The 17,217-nt window shown below is 38.3% G+C and overlaps 2 protein-coding genes across 3 annotated transcripts; one reads left to right on the top strand and one right to left on the bottom strand.

Moving 5' to 3' along the window:
- Window positions 1-4,357, bottom strand: LOC128359071 (aldo-keto reductase family 1 member D1-like). Its single transcript, XM_053319489.1, has 9 exons — window positions 4,161-4,357; window positions 3,770-3,937; window positions 3,446-3,562; window positions 2,763-2,840; window positions 2,067-2,189; window positions 1,202-1,311; window positions 779-944; window positions 573-655; window positions 1-383 (listed from the first exon to the last, which is right to left on the bottom strand). Exons 1-9 carry the CDS (start codon window positions 4,251-4,253, stop codon window positions 341-343), a joined length of 981 nt encoding a protein of 326 aa, XP_053175464.1. The 5' UTR covers window positions 4,254-4,357; the 3' UTR covers window positions 1-340.
- A 603-nt stretch (window positions 4,358-4,960) lies between these two features.
- Window positions 4,961-16,774, top strand: LOC128358700 (transcription intermediary factor 1-alpha-like). Of its 2 annotated transcripts, XM_053319056.1 has the most exons (17): window positions 4,961-6,016; window positions 6,187-6,334; window positions 7,055-7,187; window positions 8,547-8,663; window positions 8,776-8,890; window positions 9,078-9,224; window positions 9,405-9,519; window positions 10,562-10,938; window positions 11,998-12,135; window positions 12,256-12,361; window positions 12,457-12,514; window positions 12,776-12,905; window positions 13,071-13,423; window positions 13,610-13,745; window positions 15,026-15,100; window positions 15,539-15,694; window positions 15,798-16,774. In XM_053319056.1, exons 1-17 carry the CDS (start codon window positions 5,417-5,419, stop codon window positions 16,053-16,055), a joined length of 3,162 nt encoding a protein of 1,053 aa, XP_053175031.1. In that variant the 5' UTR covers window positions 4,961-5,416; the 3' UTR covers window positions 16,056-16,774. The 2 variants fall into 2 exon arrangements, with proteins under 2 accessions (XP_053175031.1, XP_053175032.1); XM_053319057.1 differs by lacking the exon at window positions 15,798-16,774 and having other exon boundaries at window positions 15,061-15,100; window positions 15,539-15,622.
- Window positions 16,775-17,217: the final 443 nt, after the last annotated feature.

Here is a 17,217-nt window from a genome sequence, read left to right as displayed (position 1 = left end):
TTATTTTCAAACCAGACTTTATTTATGACAGCTGTTGTATAAATTCATTTAAAATATTTTTTAATTACATGTGCCTTATGTGAGACTCACACAACAAATAAACTGCTACATCAGTACACATTAGAACTGTACGTTTTCCTTGAAAGCAAGTGTGTCCTCTTCATTCGCTGTGAACTAGAGCCCTCTAGTGTTTAGTATGAAAATGTACCATAAAATACTTGATTGAATAGTTAATTGGTGAATTAAGGTTGTCGATGATACCAACAAGACTACGAGTTTATGTTTTGTTCTAATCAGCTGTATAACAAGAAATTATGCACATAAGAAATAATGAAAAGTTCTAATATTCATCATGAAATGGGTACTCTGGATGGTCACTCCACCTGTGTTAAAAAAAAGTGTTATTGTTTGAGCATAAGGATGAGGAAGACACATATACATATTGTATTTTGGAAAACTGATATACTGCACAAAGCACTACACCACAATAAAAAAAGACAGTGTTGACAGATTAGGTTCAGTATTTGGTGCAGTTCAACCTTTCCCATAGATGTTCTAAAGTGTATACTCACATTAGCAGCTCCACAAAACGAATATTTTTGTTCAGTGCTTCAATTGCTTTCATTTCTTCATCAGTGAGTGAAAAATCAAATATCTGTAAGAAAAACGTAGCCTCTGTGAAAATCATTTAAATTAATTTATGAATACTGTATAAAAAGGACATTCACGTATATTAATCCATATGTGCGGTACGATAAAAAAAAGTACTTAAGTAAACCTGAAAGTTGTGTTTGATTCTCTCAGGACTGAAGCTCTTGGGGATCACTACGACTCCTCTTTGGACATTGAAGCGCAGAGCTACCTGGGCGCTGCTCTTGTTGTACTTTTTCCCAATGGATACAAGCACCTCATCCTCCAGCATGGGAGGACTTTTTAAATTCACCCTAAGCCAAAGACAAGAAGAGCCAATTTAAGTGTTAAGGCTGAAAAAGCAGTATCAAAATATCCATGTTTCTCCTTCCCTTAAATAAGTGCTGCAGAGAATTTTAGTGTTATGTGCTTGTCTAAAAATGCTGTTTCAGAGGTTTTTCTGTGAATGCAATTCCAGCGGAAACACTAAAAAAAAATCATCAGTCAGCAACTTATGTTTAAAAATATCAGACCAGCCATGAAAAATTAATGTCTCCTTAAATCTTCATACCATGATGCATCTCTGGAGGAGCCAATTGGGCAGTAGCCAACAATCACAATGTCATTCTGACGACAGTACTCCAGAAGCTTGGGTTGTGTGAAGTACGGATGGCATTCAACCTAAGTAAGAAGAAGATACACAGATATTCTAATAGTTATTCAATGTACATGTTTTGCTCTTACTATCCAAAAAACACTTTTTAGAAAAAGACTCACACTTGTTAATACAACTTAAACTAAAGGGGGATAGATTGTGTTATAGTTTTTGACTGTTTCATTAAAAGACCAGTGTGTAGGATTTAGTGGCATCTAACAGTGAGGTTGCCAATTGCAACTACATGAATACCCCTCCCCCTCTCCTTTCAAGCATGTAGGAGAACCTACAAAAAAGGCAAAAGGCCCTATCTAGAGCCAGTGTTTGGTTTGTCCATTTGTACTACTGTAGAAACATTGCAGTGCAACATGGCAGGCAGAGGACCCGCTCTCTGTTTAGATGTATAGAGCTCATTCTAAGCTAATGAAAACACGTGTGATTATATACTAATGAAAATACACATATATCCATTTCTGCCAAGTCCATTCTGCTAAATTCTACACACTGGAATGTTCACATACATGTAGAATAAATAATAGATATCTACATAAACTATAAGAACACGTAATTTCACTAATAATGGAAAATCCTTTATTCAAGTATGGGTATTTAGTGTATGTTGCCTGTATTTTGTATTTATTTTGCATTTTCTGAATGAAAAGCAGAGCATTGCACAAATAATGTAGCCTACTATACTATATGCCACTGTATCTCAAATGTCAATGGGGGCAGGCTGTCCTCCCAAGAAAAGGGACAGGCTAAAGAGACATAGATCGGCCACCTGGTTGGATACAGGCTTGTGCTTGAGGCCAGGTTTGTTCATCAGCAGTTCCAGCTGTCTGCGGTTGAAGTTGGAGACGCCCAGAGACTTAACCAGCCCCACGTCTACGCAAGCCTCTAAAGCCTGTTGAGAAGAAAAGATATATAGTATATCCTCTCAAAAACTTAGAGTGATTGTCTTTACAGACACACTGTGATGGTGTAGAAAAACATAAACCAGTGTGCACTGAAGAGAATAAAGTAGATCTTTGAATACAGGTTAACTATTTATGGCATGACCTTGACAGATGCTGCAACAGTTATTGTTCCAGCTTCGGTACTGAAGTATGGAAGAATATCACATGGCAATTTCAAAGAGGCTGATTCATTGCTTTAATGTTATTATTTTCTTTGATGACATTAATAACATACAGTATATTCAAAGCACCTCTGAATGTACAGTACATAACTGTAGATCCTTTAAGAGAGGGAAAGGACAGCCAATTTTAAGTAGCACCCCCGATCAAATTACATTTTACACACATAATAGCTGTTTTTGATGTGCTTCATATGTTAAGGAAGATAAACCACTAATAAATTCATATTCTACAAACACTAATATATTATTAAAAACATTTACACAGAAAACAAGGAGGAGATGAGCAGGATTATATGAAAAAACATCATGCAAAAAAAAACAAGACTGTTGAAAACTCACCTCCCATGTTGCACAGAGGTCTGTGTGGTGGTAGATGTATTTTCCATTCTGATCTTTAGGATAGAAGTCATTTCCAGGCTTAAATTTAAGCACAAATGAATCATTTCCATTAACACTTTTGCTTTCTTATAGATTATGGGTATAATCTGGTCATGGTTAATCTGGTTATGGTTACATAAGTGAAGGCATAGAGACAATTAACAAACATCAAGCTTATTATCAATTGTGTATTAAACTAGCCAAACTAGTTTAGTTGCCCAATGATAACCCTGGCTGACTAATTATATCGCAAAACTTAACCCAAGCATGAGCCACATGCCACACATATGCTACAGTACAGCTACTATGCATAAACATATGACTTAAGAGTGCCGTTTTCAGGCAATATCAAACACAAATATGACAAACATTTGTATTCTTTTGTCCAAAATTGTATGTTGAATGTTATCATTGATAATGATGTTTTGTTTCATGGTAGAATTTTTGTTTTATTTCAATAGTTCTTCATTTTCAGAGCAACGTTTCTTCTTAGTTCGGACCACTCCCTTGGACAAGGGAAATTACAACAACATTATCTAAACTAAACATTACCACTATCACTGTAAGTAAAGACTATGTCCGGACACTAAACAAATGACTGATAAGTTAACTGCCATCTAAGTGTGTATGTGTGTGCCAGAAACCTTGAAGGCCATGGGAAGCTCAATGATATAAAGATCCACATAGTCTAGCTTCAAGGCTTTCAGTGTTCTCTCCAAGGTCGGTCTCACCAACTCTGGTGGGTGAAAGGTGTTCCAGAGCTGAGGAAGATAACAGAGATCTGCTCAGAAAACATTCAAGTTAATTCAATGTGGACAACAGCACACTCTTCAGCTTTTGGGAAATGGTTTATAGATTAATGTTCAAATGCCAAAACATAGGAATTAGGAATAATATGATGAATTCAAACTAAATAGCGTTCCACTTCATTCAAGTAGTATGTAACACTTGACATATGAACTTATTACCTTTCCACAGTAAAAGATGTCCTCTCTTCTAACGGTTCCATCAGCAATTTTTTCCCTAATTGCTTGGCCCACTTCGTGCTCATTGAAATACACCAATGCCCCATCAAAGTGCCTGTAACCCACATCTATGGCCAGCTTTACACAATCAAGTGCTGTGCCTCTTGGTGTCTATTGGAAATCCACAGAAAATTGACACATTATATTATTATTTTATATTATATTGTATATTGCAATATTTTACCTGGTTTGGTGCAAATGTGCTTTCTTGTTCTGAAGATAAATCAATTTTACGAGGACATTGCAAAATCACTGCAAGCAATCGACACAGAAACTCCTGGTTAAGCATTCATTAACAAGCCCTGTTCATGTACAAATGTTAAATCCTTCTCACCTTTAGAGGGTCCCCATAAGTGCCCAATCCCAGCAATGGAATACGGTTTCCATCCCTGAGATTAATAGTATGGTTTTCTGCAGTCAGATTCATGTTTATGCCAATGTAGATGACCAGAAGTGCTGAACTAGCCTGCTTAATAGGTAATTTATTGTATGACTCTGAACATTGCACCTTGACCCTTAAACTTCAATTTGTAGTTCTTAATGACAGCATTTGAGTGGCAGGCAAAGTCACATCCAAAGAGGCAGACATGGCAATAATGAACTTACAGAACTTCTGTGGTGCACATAGTGGCACATTGTGCTGTTTGGAAGGTTTTAAAGTGCATTTTTGAATTGTGAAAAGGGTGAAATCAAAGGGTTAATTCCAGCAGTCAGCTACTCAATCTCCCTGCCTCCTGGCCTTCATACTGACATACTATGTCATTATTACAGCTTTTCAACATACTGTGTTGTATCCAGTAAAAGAGAATACTGAGCAGCAAAGTGATAGCGTTATCCTGTATATTGGGCACAGGTGCAATTACATAACGTGCTTATTTCTCTGCCTCGGTTTATTTAAATAGTGGTCATGACGCTGATATAGAGGAAAGGGTTTAAATCGTTTATTTGTATTTTTTGTGAACATGCACTGACAATCTTTGGGTGTGATCAGGCTTCCATGACCACCTCAAGTTTCAATGGACACATTTCAAATTTAATGAAAGGCAAAGTAGTAATGGTTGTTAATTGACAGTAATATATATGTATTCATATATATATATATATATATATATATATATATATATATATATATATATAATGTGTTAATTAACAACCATGAGTGGTTAGTAACAATAGCCTATCAAAGATCAGCCTATGCTCTGTAAGGTTTGTCGTCCATCATTCAGCTAAATGTTCCTCCTATCACAGCGCGCGCGCTAAACCCCACCCCTCTTTTGCAGCTACGAGCTCGTGCGATGCAATTTGAGCAACATCTGCAGCACCCGAACGTGCGACACCCTTTTTTTTTTTGCTACGCTCCGGTCGATACATTAGCATTTTATGAAAAGGTAATGTGAGCAGACTTATTCATTCTTTAACTGCGCTGTGTTTAAAACAGACTGAACTGGCTGAGAGTGAGGAGGATGAGCAGGTGTGAGAAGATGCTTTCCACGGTAAGGGCAGGAGGAAAATGACTCTCAAGCCTGGTTTGCTCGCCTGTGTGTGTACACTCCTTGCACGCACATCTGGCCAGAGGTGGATAGGATTTGGATGAAAGTACAGCAAATGGAGGGACGCACAGACTCGTTGGATGCTGCTGTCTTCATCGTTGAGAACGAAGCTGAAAGCATGCCAGTGCAAGAGGAGAAGTCTGGAGCAACCGGACAAAATTACCTGGACACTTGTCCCGTTTGTCACCTAAACTTTCACAGCCGAGAACCCAAACTTCTACCGTGTTTGCACTCTTTTTGCAAGAAATGTTTGCCTTCACCCTCGAGGAATTTGGCCAGTACAGAGCTGCCAAACTCCCAGGTTGACAGCGCCACCAAACCACGTGAGTCACTTTGTTTACAAACAATGACCATAGTTGGATACAAGGTATCACCTTCTTCTTTTTATGCAACAGAGGGAAAATTCCTTGTGGTTCTGCAAGACTGTTGTGTGTTGAGACATAAATGTTACACAAATATGTGGACTGCTTGCAATGAATTTGATTTAGACCAAATGTGTGTTCCATCCTGTTGTATTCCAGTCAACGTGATCCGCTGTCCGGTATGCAGGCAGGAGTGTATGGAGGTAGATGTGATGGAAAACGTCTTTGTGAAGGACTCCGTTGAAGCTCCCAGCAGCACTGTGGAGAGGACAGTCCAGGTTAGGAACAACACCATACCACATGGCACTTTTTTGGGCTAATTATCATGACATTTTAAAATGGTCTGAGAGAAAAACTTCCCACTCTGAAACCGTTCTTGCAGATAAGACTGAATTTAATTTGCAGCGAATGTATCAACCTTTAAATGCCTTGTCTAACCTGTCCATAGATCTGCATGACCTGTGATGACAACACTGAAGCTACCGGGTTTTGTGTGGACTGTGTTGAATACCTGTGTGCCACCTGTGTGGAGGCACACCAAAGAGTCAAATTTACCAAAGACCACACCATTAGACAGAAGACAGAAGTATCACAAGGTATTGGGACTGGTGTCCTTAACTCCATTTTTCCTGGAAAGCAATACGTTCACTGTTTCCATGACAAAGGAGAGAGATATTGTGAGATCAACACAACACTGTTTGCCTTTGGTTCAATTTAAATCCAATATCATGTTTAACAGATGCATCAAAATTAAACATGTCAGAAATGAAATCACTACAGCTAGTGTTTGAAATAACCTTTAAGCTCAACTACCAGTTTTAATTTGCAAAGTACTAAACATACAGTTTATTTTAACATCATACATTTAACATTTACATAATCTTAAATGCAATTTTGTGGTAACGTTTGCTAAATTAAATCTGCTCAGGCAGTGACATAGTGTGACGTGTCTGGAATTGCTCATTAAGGGCAGATTTCAATTGAAATTAATTGTTGCCCTTATCTGTTCACACATCATCTGGTGTTCATTTAAGACCGTGATTACTACTATACAATTATTGTGTATATTGACAGAATAAACTCATTGCCTAACAATATTTAAACATTTACTTTATGTTGTTACTTGTGTTCTTAATTATGTTGCATTTAAATCTTCTTTCTTACACCCAATGATTGTTACTGTAAGCATTACCTTAAGCATTAGCTTGAGATGTGTGGTCTACTGTAAGTGAGAGTTCCTAGGCAATGGACATAACAAATAATATCAAATACTTCCAAATGAAGATTCAAATGATGAGCCCTCTGTTGTTTTCCAGAGGTGCATGATGTGCCGACTCAGAGGCCAGTTTTCTGTGACATCCACAAACAAGAGCCATTGAAGCTGTTCTGTGAGACCTGTGACCTGCTGACCTGTCGCGACTGCCAACTGGCCAAGCACAAGGATCACAAGTAAAGTCACAGTTTATAATAGAATACTATTCAATTGCTTGATTACTTGTGTAGATATTTCAATTGTGTGTGATATTAACAACTTAACAAAACCATGGCGTGCAATGTGATGTGCCTTAAGGTAGCATCAGTGGGTTTTTTTTAAAAAACAACAAAAAAAACAAATAAGCCATGCATGAATATACATTTTGATATTCTAAATGTATCATGGTGATCATAGGGCCAAAAACTTAAAAATACATTACTATTATTATTGCACATAATTTCTGTATATTTTTATCTTGTGTCCATTGACTTAAAGGATATCGCTTGTGATTTTCTATATTTGTCTTATTGTCAATAAAACTTATGTGCAGAGCCAAATCATCAATAAGTTGATCCTACTTACAAGTATTTTGTGCACACCCAAAGCCTAATATATCATATTATTCCGTGTTGTAGACCTCTGTAGTTGTCCAGACCTTTGATTTCGTACTGAAGTTGTTTGAGAAATTTACAGTTTAATACAAAGTCAAGAGGTTGTGATATGTAGCACTACAAACTAGCTAAGCTCTGTAAACATAACCACATTCCCACACATGTACAATAATGCCTACCTTACACAGTACTACTCTCCAGAGACTGAAAATGTGATCTCTGTTATCAGTCTCTGGAACTGTTTCTATACAAACTAATGTGACCAGAAGCACTTTATTTTTGTTCCAAGTTATTTTATAGCTAGCTACTTAAAGTAGCAGTTGTGGTCCACACACATTGGAAAAGGCATTTGACTAATAGTGAAAATCATACACATTTGCTTTGTGAGTTAGCTGTGCTCTGCCGGCTAACATTAGCTTACAACAAAGGCTAACATAATCAATCAACACAAATACGTTGTATCTGCCGTGTTTGGATGCCAATGAAGCCTCATACAGCCAGGAGCAACAGCTGTACAAACGCGTAGTCTGCCATCGTTGTTGTTGCTGCTTCTTCTTCTTTGTATTATTGTTGCTTCGAAGTTGGCGCGAGTCTTTATGGGAAAGCAGCGACGTAACTGACGTATACGGTGACATAATGACATGGCTCCCCAACCACCTCGAGCCTGTGGAAAAGCAAATTGGTTCTCACTGAACCAGCACTAGCACCAGCCCAGCACCAGCACTAGAACTGCTTTGGTGGAAAAGGGGTAACTGATGTGTTTTTAATAGTTTTGGACAACAACAGAGGTCTATGGCACAGTGGAATAAGACATATTAGACTTTGGATATTGACGTAATATTTGTAAAATCGGATCAGAACATTGCTGGTTTGGCTCTGCTCATGAATAAGAAAAATATAGAAAAAGATCAGCCTTATTCTTAAACAATCTTTCTGGAATAGTTACCAGTTCTTGGAAGATGCTTATAAAAACCACAAACAGCACATGGAGAGCATGACCCAACAGCTGCAGGAAAAAAAGAAAGTAATTGAAGAAGTGTCCAATTCCATAAACAATGGGTATGTATTTCCACATACACACATATGGCAAGTACTGAAACTGTGAACTAAAGCTATAGGCACTCAGAGTTTGTAGCAGTGTTGGAAAGCCATATGTTCTTCATATTTGCAGACTACTTCAAGTTGATCAGAACCGTACATCTATTCACAATGAAATAAAGAAGTCCATCTGCAGTTTAATCCTTGAGATTAACAAGAAGGGCAAGATGCTTGTCAATCAACTTGAGGTATGACAAGTAATGTTATTTACCATATTAGTTGCATGCCATATACCTGTGGTTTACTTTAGTGTTGTTTCCACAAGAAAAAAAGTACTTGCTTGCAAGCTCAGTTGACTGCCTTATCCTGAGGCCCAGAATACATCACCTTAAACTGTTTGAACAATGCAGATGTTCACTTATTCATGTTTTCCAGGCTGTAACAAAGGACCATGAAAGTGTCTTGCAAAAACAACACGAGGACATTGGCTATCTATCCAGACACCTGGATCATGTCATCAGCTTCACCAAATGGGCCACCGCCAGGAATGGGGGAACAGCCCTCTTGTACTGTAAACGTTTGGTAAGTCTTGTCTGATCATTTATCCACTCCACATTATCTCATCACAGTCTTCTTTTCTTAATGTGAAACTCCTGTTAGGAGCCTGATCTATTTTGGGCTGGATGAAGTGGAAACATATGTCTTTTGTAACACACAAGTGCACTCCTCTGAAAATTATTAATAACACCCCTTCTGTTGTAGATTCTGTTTCAGATTGGAAACCTCCTGCGGGCAAAATGCAGTACCTCGTTTATACCACAGAGCACTGTACGGTTCCAGTGTCGATCCTCTTATTGGGCCTCAAATGTTGATCTGGGTAAGACATATGTATTTGTTGTATGTAACAGCTAATCTATCACTGTGCACATCAGAAGTAACTGTTCATGGTATGTTCACATGATGTAAGAAGGCTATATTTGTACTGTAAAACCTGCAGAATCCACAAAAAGTTACTGATGAGTCCTTATTGTATCTGTTCCTCAAAAGTCAAATCACACAAAAGAAACAGTTATATTCCTTAAACAACATCTAAATAGAATAGTGAGTTGTGCACATGCTATTTAATTTGACATGGCACCAGAAGAAGTTTTCCACCACACACCAAACACATTTTATTGTTGCTTGTGTATAGGAGTTGGGACCTCTCAGCTCATTCTAGCAATGGTGAGTCCATAATTGATTCTAAAATGAAATAAATTGTAAGTATTTCTACCACTTGCTGACACTTTGTTCATGCAAATCACACTACTTCATAGAGATTTGCTGGTTCTTCTTTGGCATTTGATGAGGGATGTTGAATTGGAAGGCAAGCTCAAAAGAATTCAATGGACACAGAGCTCGACAGTCCCAAACTGTTGCCAGATTGTTGCAGTTACAACTCATTTGTGCTGTCTGGGGCTGAAAAGATTACTTAGTCAGAAAATTAATTGTAAGAAATATTGACAATTTCTTGATGGATTTATTCAAGCATAGTTAAATACCAAATGTTGCGTGCGTTGTGCCTTCATAATATGCATTTTTGCTTTTTATCATAGTAAATTCAGTATCTTAGGGTTTTAGAATGTCAAAACAAGCAATTTCAAGATGTCAACTTTGGCTCTGGGAACGTTTCCACATTCTATACACTAAAAAACAATCTATACTTCAATGAATAAATTAAATTGATAAAATGATCTTCAGTTGTAGTCCTTCTAAACCTGTTTTTTTCCCCTAATACCCCCTAAATGATTCCCAAACCTTTAACTGTATTACTGCCGAAACTCTCTTCACCACACTTCTCTGGAAAGGTTTTGCCTGTATTGTATTTATTCATCCGTACTTGTTATGCTCATCCTGTCTCTGTGTGTATGTCCCCTCAGGCTCTTTAGTAGTGGAGAGTATACCAGGACACCAGCTGGGAGGTTTTCAGGGTATCCCACACCAGCTCTCCCACCCTGGCCAGGGCCCCTCAGGCTCACCCCATAGCTTTGCCTTAGGAGCCCCCCATAATACTCTGGCTCAACTCCAGATGCAGGTGGACAAACTGAACCCTCAGACCCACTGGCAGCCCCAGCCACCTCCTCCACCCTGGACGTGGTACCAGAGTGTCCGACTCCAGCGAACCATCCCAGCAACCCTACAAGGAAGTTCTCCCTCCCACTGTATGCCTCCTCAACAAGGCCGCAGGTTTATGGTGCCTCCCTCTAACCATGTCAGTCCAACTAGCAGCCTACCAAGCCCTGGGTTTTCACCCCAGGTTAGTGTGCATTTTTGTGTATTAGTGATAAGAGTGCGCATGTGCATGTGTCTGTTTGGCTGACAAGCCCTCTTAACGAGTAGACAGCTGATGGCATTGTCCTAAATAAAGCTGACAGCCTTCACATACTGGGCAATTTATGTCTTTCCTTGTCAAGATAGATTTGAGTCTTGGACTAGCTTATGACTCAAAATCATAAAACATCTAAATCTGCAGTGCAATAGCAGCCAACATGTGACACAGGACAGCCCTAAGACTCCACAAGAGGTGGTTGATAGCATCTCATCATCCAAGTTGTTTAGTCTAGTTCACTGGGTGTTTTGGTTCCAACTCTGAAGTATAGGCTTATTCACCGGCCAGGACTGGTGTGTGAAGTGCACACATAAGTTGCATCATACTGATGTGAACAAGCTGTTATAGCTGCATAATGAACTCTGGGATATTCCCCATAGTAGAGAAATATGCCCGTGTTCTTGCATCATACATGTTTACTACAAATCATGTTTCGAAACAGTGCTGCTGAGTAGGTTTTTAGTGTGTATTCCAGGTAGCTGTTGTTTTCCTTTCATTTCACCATGATCTGATGATTTTGTATGGGAATAGGAAGGAATCATGTATCATGAATCAACTTTTGCATAAGGAAAAGCTACATTGATAAGATACCTATTGAATCACTGTTGATTCATGCTATTTTTACTGTTAAAATCTGTGATATAATAACAGTAATATAGTAAGTATAATGTAATGGGGTAAATATAGATGTAATTATTATATAGAAATGCTATTTGTCTTCATACATTCTGTAGGTAGAGAAAGGTTAAGTACACCTGTAAGATTATATAGGCTAAAAATAAGTTTCAGGCAGATCTGCTTGAAACATCTATGTGTTTTGTTTACAGTTGAGTCCTGTCTGTTCTGGTTGTTGCCAAGGGGCATCAACCCACACAGAAGTATTTGTGCACCTTTCATCTCCACCTCCGTTGTCACATGCTTGACAGGAATGTAGAATTAATGCAGCATTTCTCTTCATCTTCCTGGTTATCCTTCATTCATTCGAAGCCTCTGAGGGGTATGGCAAGTAGCTCCAGCTACCAGCCCAAACCTATGGATGTATTTTCCCCTTCACCTTTGTACACCTACATAACACCGCTCCCCATCAATGGTGCCAGCGTCAGCTCATCTCAACCACGACAGATGGCAAGTGACTCCATTCATTCATTGTGCAGTACACCAATAACACAAATGCTTCTCTTTCTGAAATATATTGTTACACATTTTATTTTCTGTGTAATAAATTACATGCAATGCTGTGTTTAGATGGAGACCACATATCTGAACAGAAGGAATGATTCAAGTGCTCCAATATATGCGCTCAAACAAAACTATGCTCAGAGCTTACAGCCTTTGTTACCACACAGAAATGGTATGTCATTGTGATCAATGTCATTTGTACCTTTGACTATATGTATTGTTGTATTCTTGGTAAAGTAACACACACTGATTTTAATTCCTCTCAAGTACAAGGACAACAGTATTCATCAGGGTATGCTGCTGTATCCCAGGAGGAGAAACCAGGGTAAGGAGACAGCTGTGCATGAATGCACGCACGCACACATGCACACACACACACACACACACACACACACACACACACACACACACACACACACACACACACACACACACACACCAAAAGCTTAGCTTAGGTTTTCTCTCAGTCTCCAAATGTTGTGTTATTTCAAACAGTATTACCCTAATATGACTTCAGTCCCATTGTGCCGTTGGTGTCTCGAGAGAATTTTACTTTATTCCAATTGGTTGTTGTTTTGCTCCCAAGGACTGTTGCCTGGAAACCTCCAGAAACACAAACTAATGGAGTCGTGGGCTCAGCTGTCAAGAAAAGACGAAGGTCATCACCAGGGCCCATCATTGTCATCAAAGATGAGCCGGATGATGACAACAGCTATGTAAGAAGACAATACACTTTTATTACAGTCCACTGAGTGTTCCATATATAGATTTGGCCTTTGATAGATGCTTTTATCCAAAATGTTTTCTATTCTTCAGACACACATTGAGTATACATCTACAAATTCAGCCAAATAATTGTCATTGTTTGTTGTGAATTTCAGGTACAAGCCAACCAAAAAGCCAGCCTTCCTGACAGCACAGGTGACCAACACCAAATCGGTGTCCAAGTTGAGGGGTACAAAGTCCCAACTCCACCTCAAAGCATAGATAACAACCCCCAAAGCCCTTCACAGCCTCCCAGTAGCCCACAGGACCAACGTCATACTAATGTTCCAAATCACATCCGTTCAGTAGGAGGCGAACAGCAGGTAGACCAGCATCAAGCTCGGCTGGAAGACCCTAATGAAGTCTTGTGTGCTGTGTGTCACACTGGTGTAGAGCTGCTGTGCTGTAATAAGTGTTCCAGAGTTTTTCACCTTACGTGCCACATTCCAGCTCTCCTCAACTCTCCCAGGCAAGCTTTGTCAAATGAAATTTACTTTTCATTGGTTTGAGATGAAAACTTTATTACTTATGTTTTTTTCATGTTTGTACTAGAACCAAGAAATTGTGATCATCTGAAAAAAGAAGATTACCCTTAAACTTAACAATACGTTTTGTTTTTCCATGCTTATTGGGTTTTGTATTGTCTTTTTTTTAGCGGGGAATGGCTTTGCTCTCTCTGCTGTGACCTGTTTGTGCCTGAGATGGAGTCTGACTGTGAAAACAAACCTGGAGCCAAAACAGTGAAAAAGGAGCCAGATTCTGAAGGAGGATTCCCCCCTGTGGACAAACGAGTCAGTACTCCTTTTTAAAATTATATTAATTATAATGATTTTGTTACAATAAAGATATGATAAGAAATGGTTGGATTGTCACATTGAGATAACCTTATATCAGTTAAAGTTAGGCATTTAATGTTACGTACAGTTTTAGTTATGCTGATTGACTTGAAAAACATGTCTTGAAAAACAAGCAGGGACATTAAAAATATGCATAGCAGAGCACAGACACACACACACATCATTATGTTGAAGTGTTATTGGTATTTATGTGACACTCCACCAAAAATCTATAATTTGAACATCATACCATATATCAATATCTAGTGCTGAGACATTCAGAACTGATTCTGTCAATCCTGTAGTAGTTCAGTCTGTTCCTTGTTCAGTTCAATATAAAACCAGGTCTATACAAGCCATATTTATAAGGTAGCTCTGCAGCAGTCTATTTGCTACAGTAATGACATCATTATGGTATATCACAGCTTAGCTGACGTCAGTGCTTTCAGTCGCCAGTGAGAAGAGCCCCACAGCTAAAAGATAAAAAGATTCAATGTTCATACATTAACACCTCTAATGAGAAGGAGGTGAGGATTAGCATATGGACAGACAGTAATTAGGTGGTTTTAGAGTTTTCTGTGGATAATGTGATAACTTTTTCCCCACTGTGAAAACTGAGTACTGTTATAATTCATTAAAACTTACTGATGACTTTGAGCATGCTACATGAAGGAAAAAACAATAAACTTTGAACTGCCTCCTTTCACAAATAGGGGCTTAATATGTGTAAATACAGTAGACTCTGGGTGTTGTGTCACTTTAAATTACCTTTAATAACTGTGAGCCTAGCAACCATATTGCTTTTACTGTTGTCCAGCAAATATACTGTTTAGCTGAATAAGTAGTTAATAATAGCATTAAGTAAGAAAATACTAGATTTTCTGACATATTTTCTTTTTGTATTACAATGATATGTTAATCAAAATATCTTAAAAGCAATACATCACTAGATGTCGTGCTTTGCAGTGATTTAAGAACTACTAAGAATCAGTGTTGAGGCTAATAAAAATCAGATCAGGCTCAAATAAGTTATGAGATCCAAACCTAACAGCATGGAATTGTAAATACTGATTGACCCACACTGGATAGACGTACTGTATGTTCCTAACTAAGCAGATACCATCAACTGTAGATTCAAAACTATGACCACAAAGTGATGAGTGTAGGTAGTTTGTTGGTTACTTTGTTTAGCAGCTTATGTGTAGTAAGTCAGATGTCTTTTTCTAATGCTACAGAAGTGTGAGAGGCTGTTGCTGCACTTGTTTTGCAGTGACCTGAGTTCATACTTACGAGAGCCTGCATCCCCCTCGGTGAGTGTGAAAGCATGGCTCCTGACAGAAGAAAAGTTTACAGGATTAATGTCACATGGAGTTACTGTAACTGTAATTTTAATGATACGAAATTTCAAGTTTTTTCTTTTGTTTTTTTTTTAAATCATGTACTGTGAATATACAAAGATTGATCTTGCTGTCACAGACACATCTTGAATAAGTTATTACAAGGAATGAACAATGGACAATAGATTACATACTGTATGCAATGTGTATGTACTACATATTTTTGTGGAGCCTTAAAATGCTTATCACACAACACACACACAAAAAAGGAAAAGAAAAAATCCATAACCTTTAGTGCACAGTGCTGACATGTAATATTTTATGAGTATGAGCTATTAATCATAATTTTACTTCACCATCTGCCCATGAAGTTTTATTGTTTTATTATCTCCCTCTTTCTAAATACTGTAGGTATGTGCTAGTAACAGCCTGATTATGAAGGGGCCAGCAAATCTTTCCACTGTGAAAAAACGTTTGGAGGCTAAGCAGACCATGTGCTACCAGAGCACTGCAGAGTTTGTATCAGACATCAGACTCATCTTTGGGAACTCGGCAGTCTTCAGTGAGGTACTATTTGCAAAATGCACTTTTTGTGTATCAGCTCTAAAATCATTTAGTTTTGACACTTGATCAATTGTTTTGATCTTTCTTGCTTTTATCTGTATTACAGGCTGACACTAATGTCACCATGGCAGGCAAAAAGCTGAAGGAGCTGTTTGAAGAGCACCTGAAGATTATCTATCCTGACCAGACATTCCCAGAAATCAAAATGGAGATGGTACCTACTGCTCCTCCTGACTCTCAGCTGTCATGTCTTGATAATATATGCCAGCCTGTAAAACGCCAGTGCACATGCTCAGACTCCCAAGATACAACAAGCTTTTCCGAAGGAGAGGGGAGAGTAGTACAAAAGCACAACTTCCCTTAATCATTTTGGTATTGGACAACACTGCCAGCTTTCATTGCAAAGATTTATTATACAAATTCAGATCAACAAATGTTTTTTAGATGCTTATTATTAGATTATTTTGCAAGCATAAAAAAGCTATGATACAGGGCACCAAATTAGATTTGTGTTCAGTGGACTTATCTGCACTGCAGCTGTTGGATATACTCTCAATCTGAAGAAAGACCTTGTATCTCCTGCTAATCAGATAGGGATTTATAGCAGGCAACTGGTTTTTGTCACTGTTCTCTTTTTCTTCCAGCCACATTGCAAGTCATATTAGAGGAGAGATGGACATTAATTAATCAACATTGAGCTAATAGTTGTTGTAGCCAGGTCTGGTGTGTTCTCCCTGTTAAGCTCATCATCTTTGATGGTTGTGGTCTATCATACATAGAATAAGATGTGTTAGGGCCCCCCAGGTGCCAGTTAAATGAGAACATCAAATTTATCAAAGCAGTCTGATAAGGGCACAGACTGTTTAAGATATTTCATTGTCACACATTATTACACATTTTTTCTTCTTGGTCTGATTTGTCAGGATCTTGAACCTTAAGATACCACAAAATAACAGATTTAGTGTTGTAAATGTAAATGTTTTGTGAAAAATGTCTTTCTTTCTTTTTTAAATGTATTTATTTATTTATGTTTCATAAAAAATGATGATAAATAACTAAGCACAGTGCATATGTTTTAATATGTGAACCCCCCCCCCCCTTAATGAGCTAATAATCACCATTTCCTATAATCTCCAAGAACCAAAACATTTAGCCATAAGCATACTTGGATGCAAGTTTACTTACAGGTGTTTACAGGGTCCAATAAAATGTGATAGATTAATTCAGGATAATGAGTCTTTATTGTTGAGTCAATGAGAATTTTACAGAATGTTTTATTCATCCTGCGTCCTATACTTGCATGTTAATGGTATTGATTAATGTCCTACTTAAAACACTTTAACATATTCCTATAGTTGGGCTGAGTGACAGTGAACAAGTCCTTTGGACATCAGAGGGCAGCCCTCAGAATGCCTGACTGTGTCAGTGGCCCTCTGTGGATTGACACAGACGTGGCAAGACAAGCTTTGTTGAGCTTCAAAGGAATAGTACCGCACCCCCACCAACAAGATTAACACTGTTTGAAT

This window comes from Scomber japonicus, chromosome 5 (assembly GCF_027409825.1).
Source record: "Scomber japonicus isolate fScoJap1 chromosome 5, fScoJap1.pri, whole genome shotgun sequence".
In the NCBI taxonomy this organism is placed as follows: domain Eukaryota; kingdom Metazoa; phylum Chordata; class Actinopteri; order Scombriformes; family Scombridae; genus Scomber; species Scomber japonicus.
The sequence above is the reverse complement of the archived record's forward strand: the minus strand, read 5'-3'. Positions and strand labels throughout refer to the sequence as shown.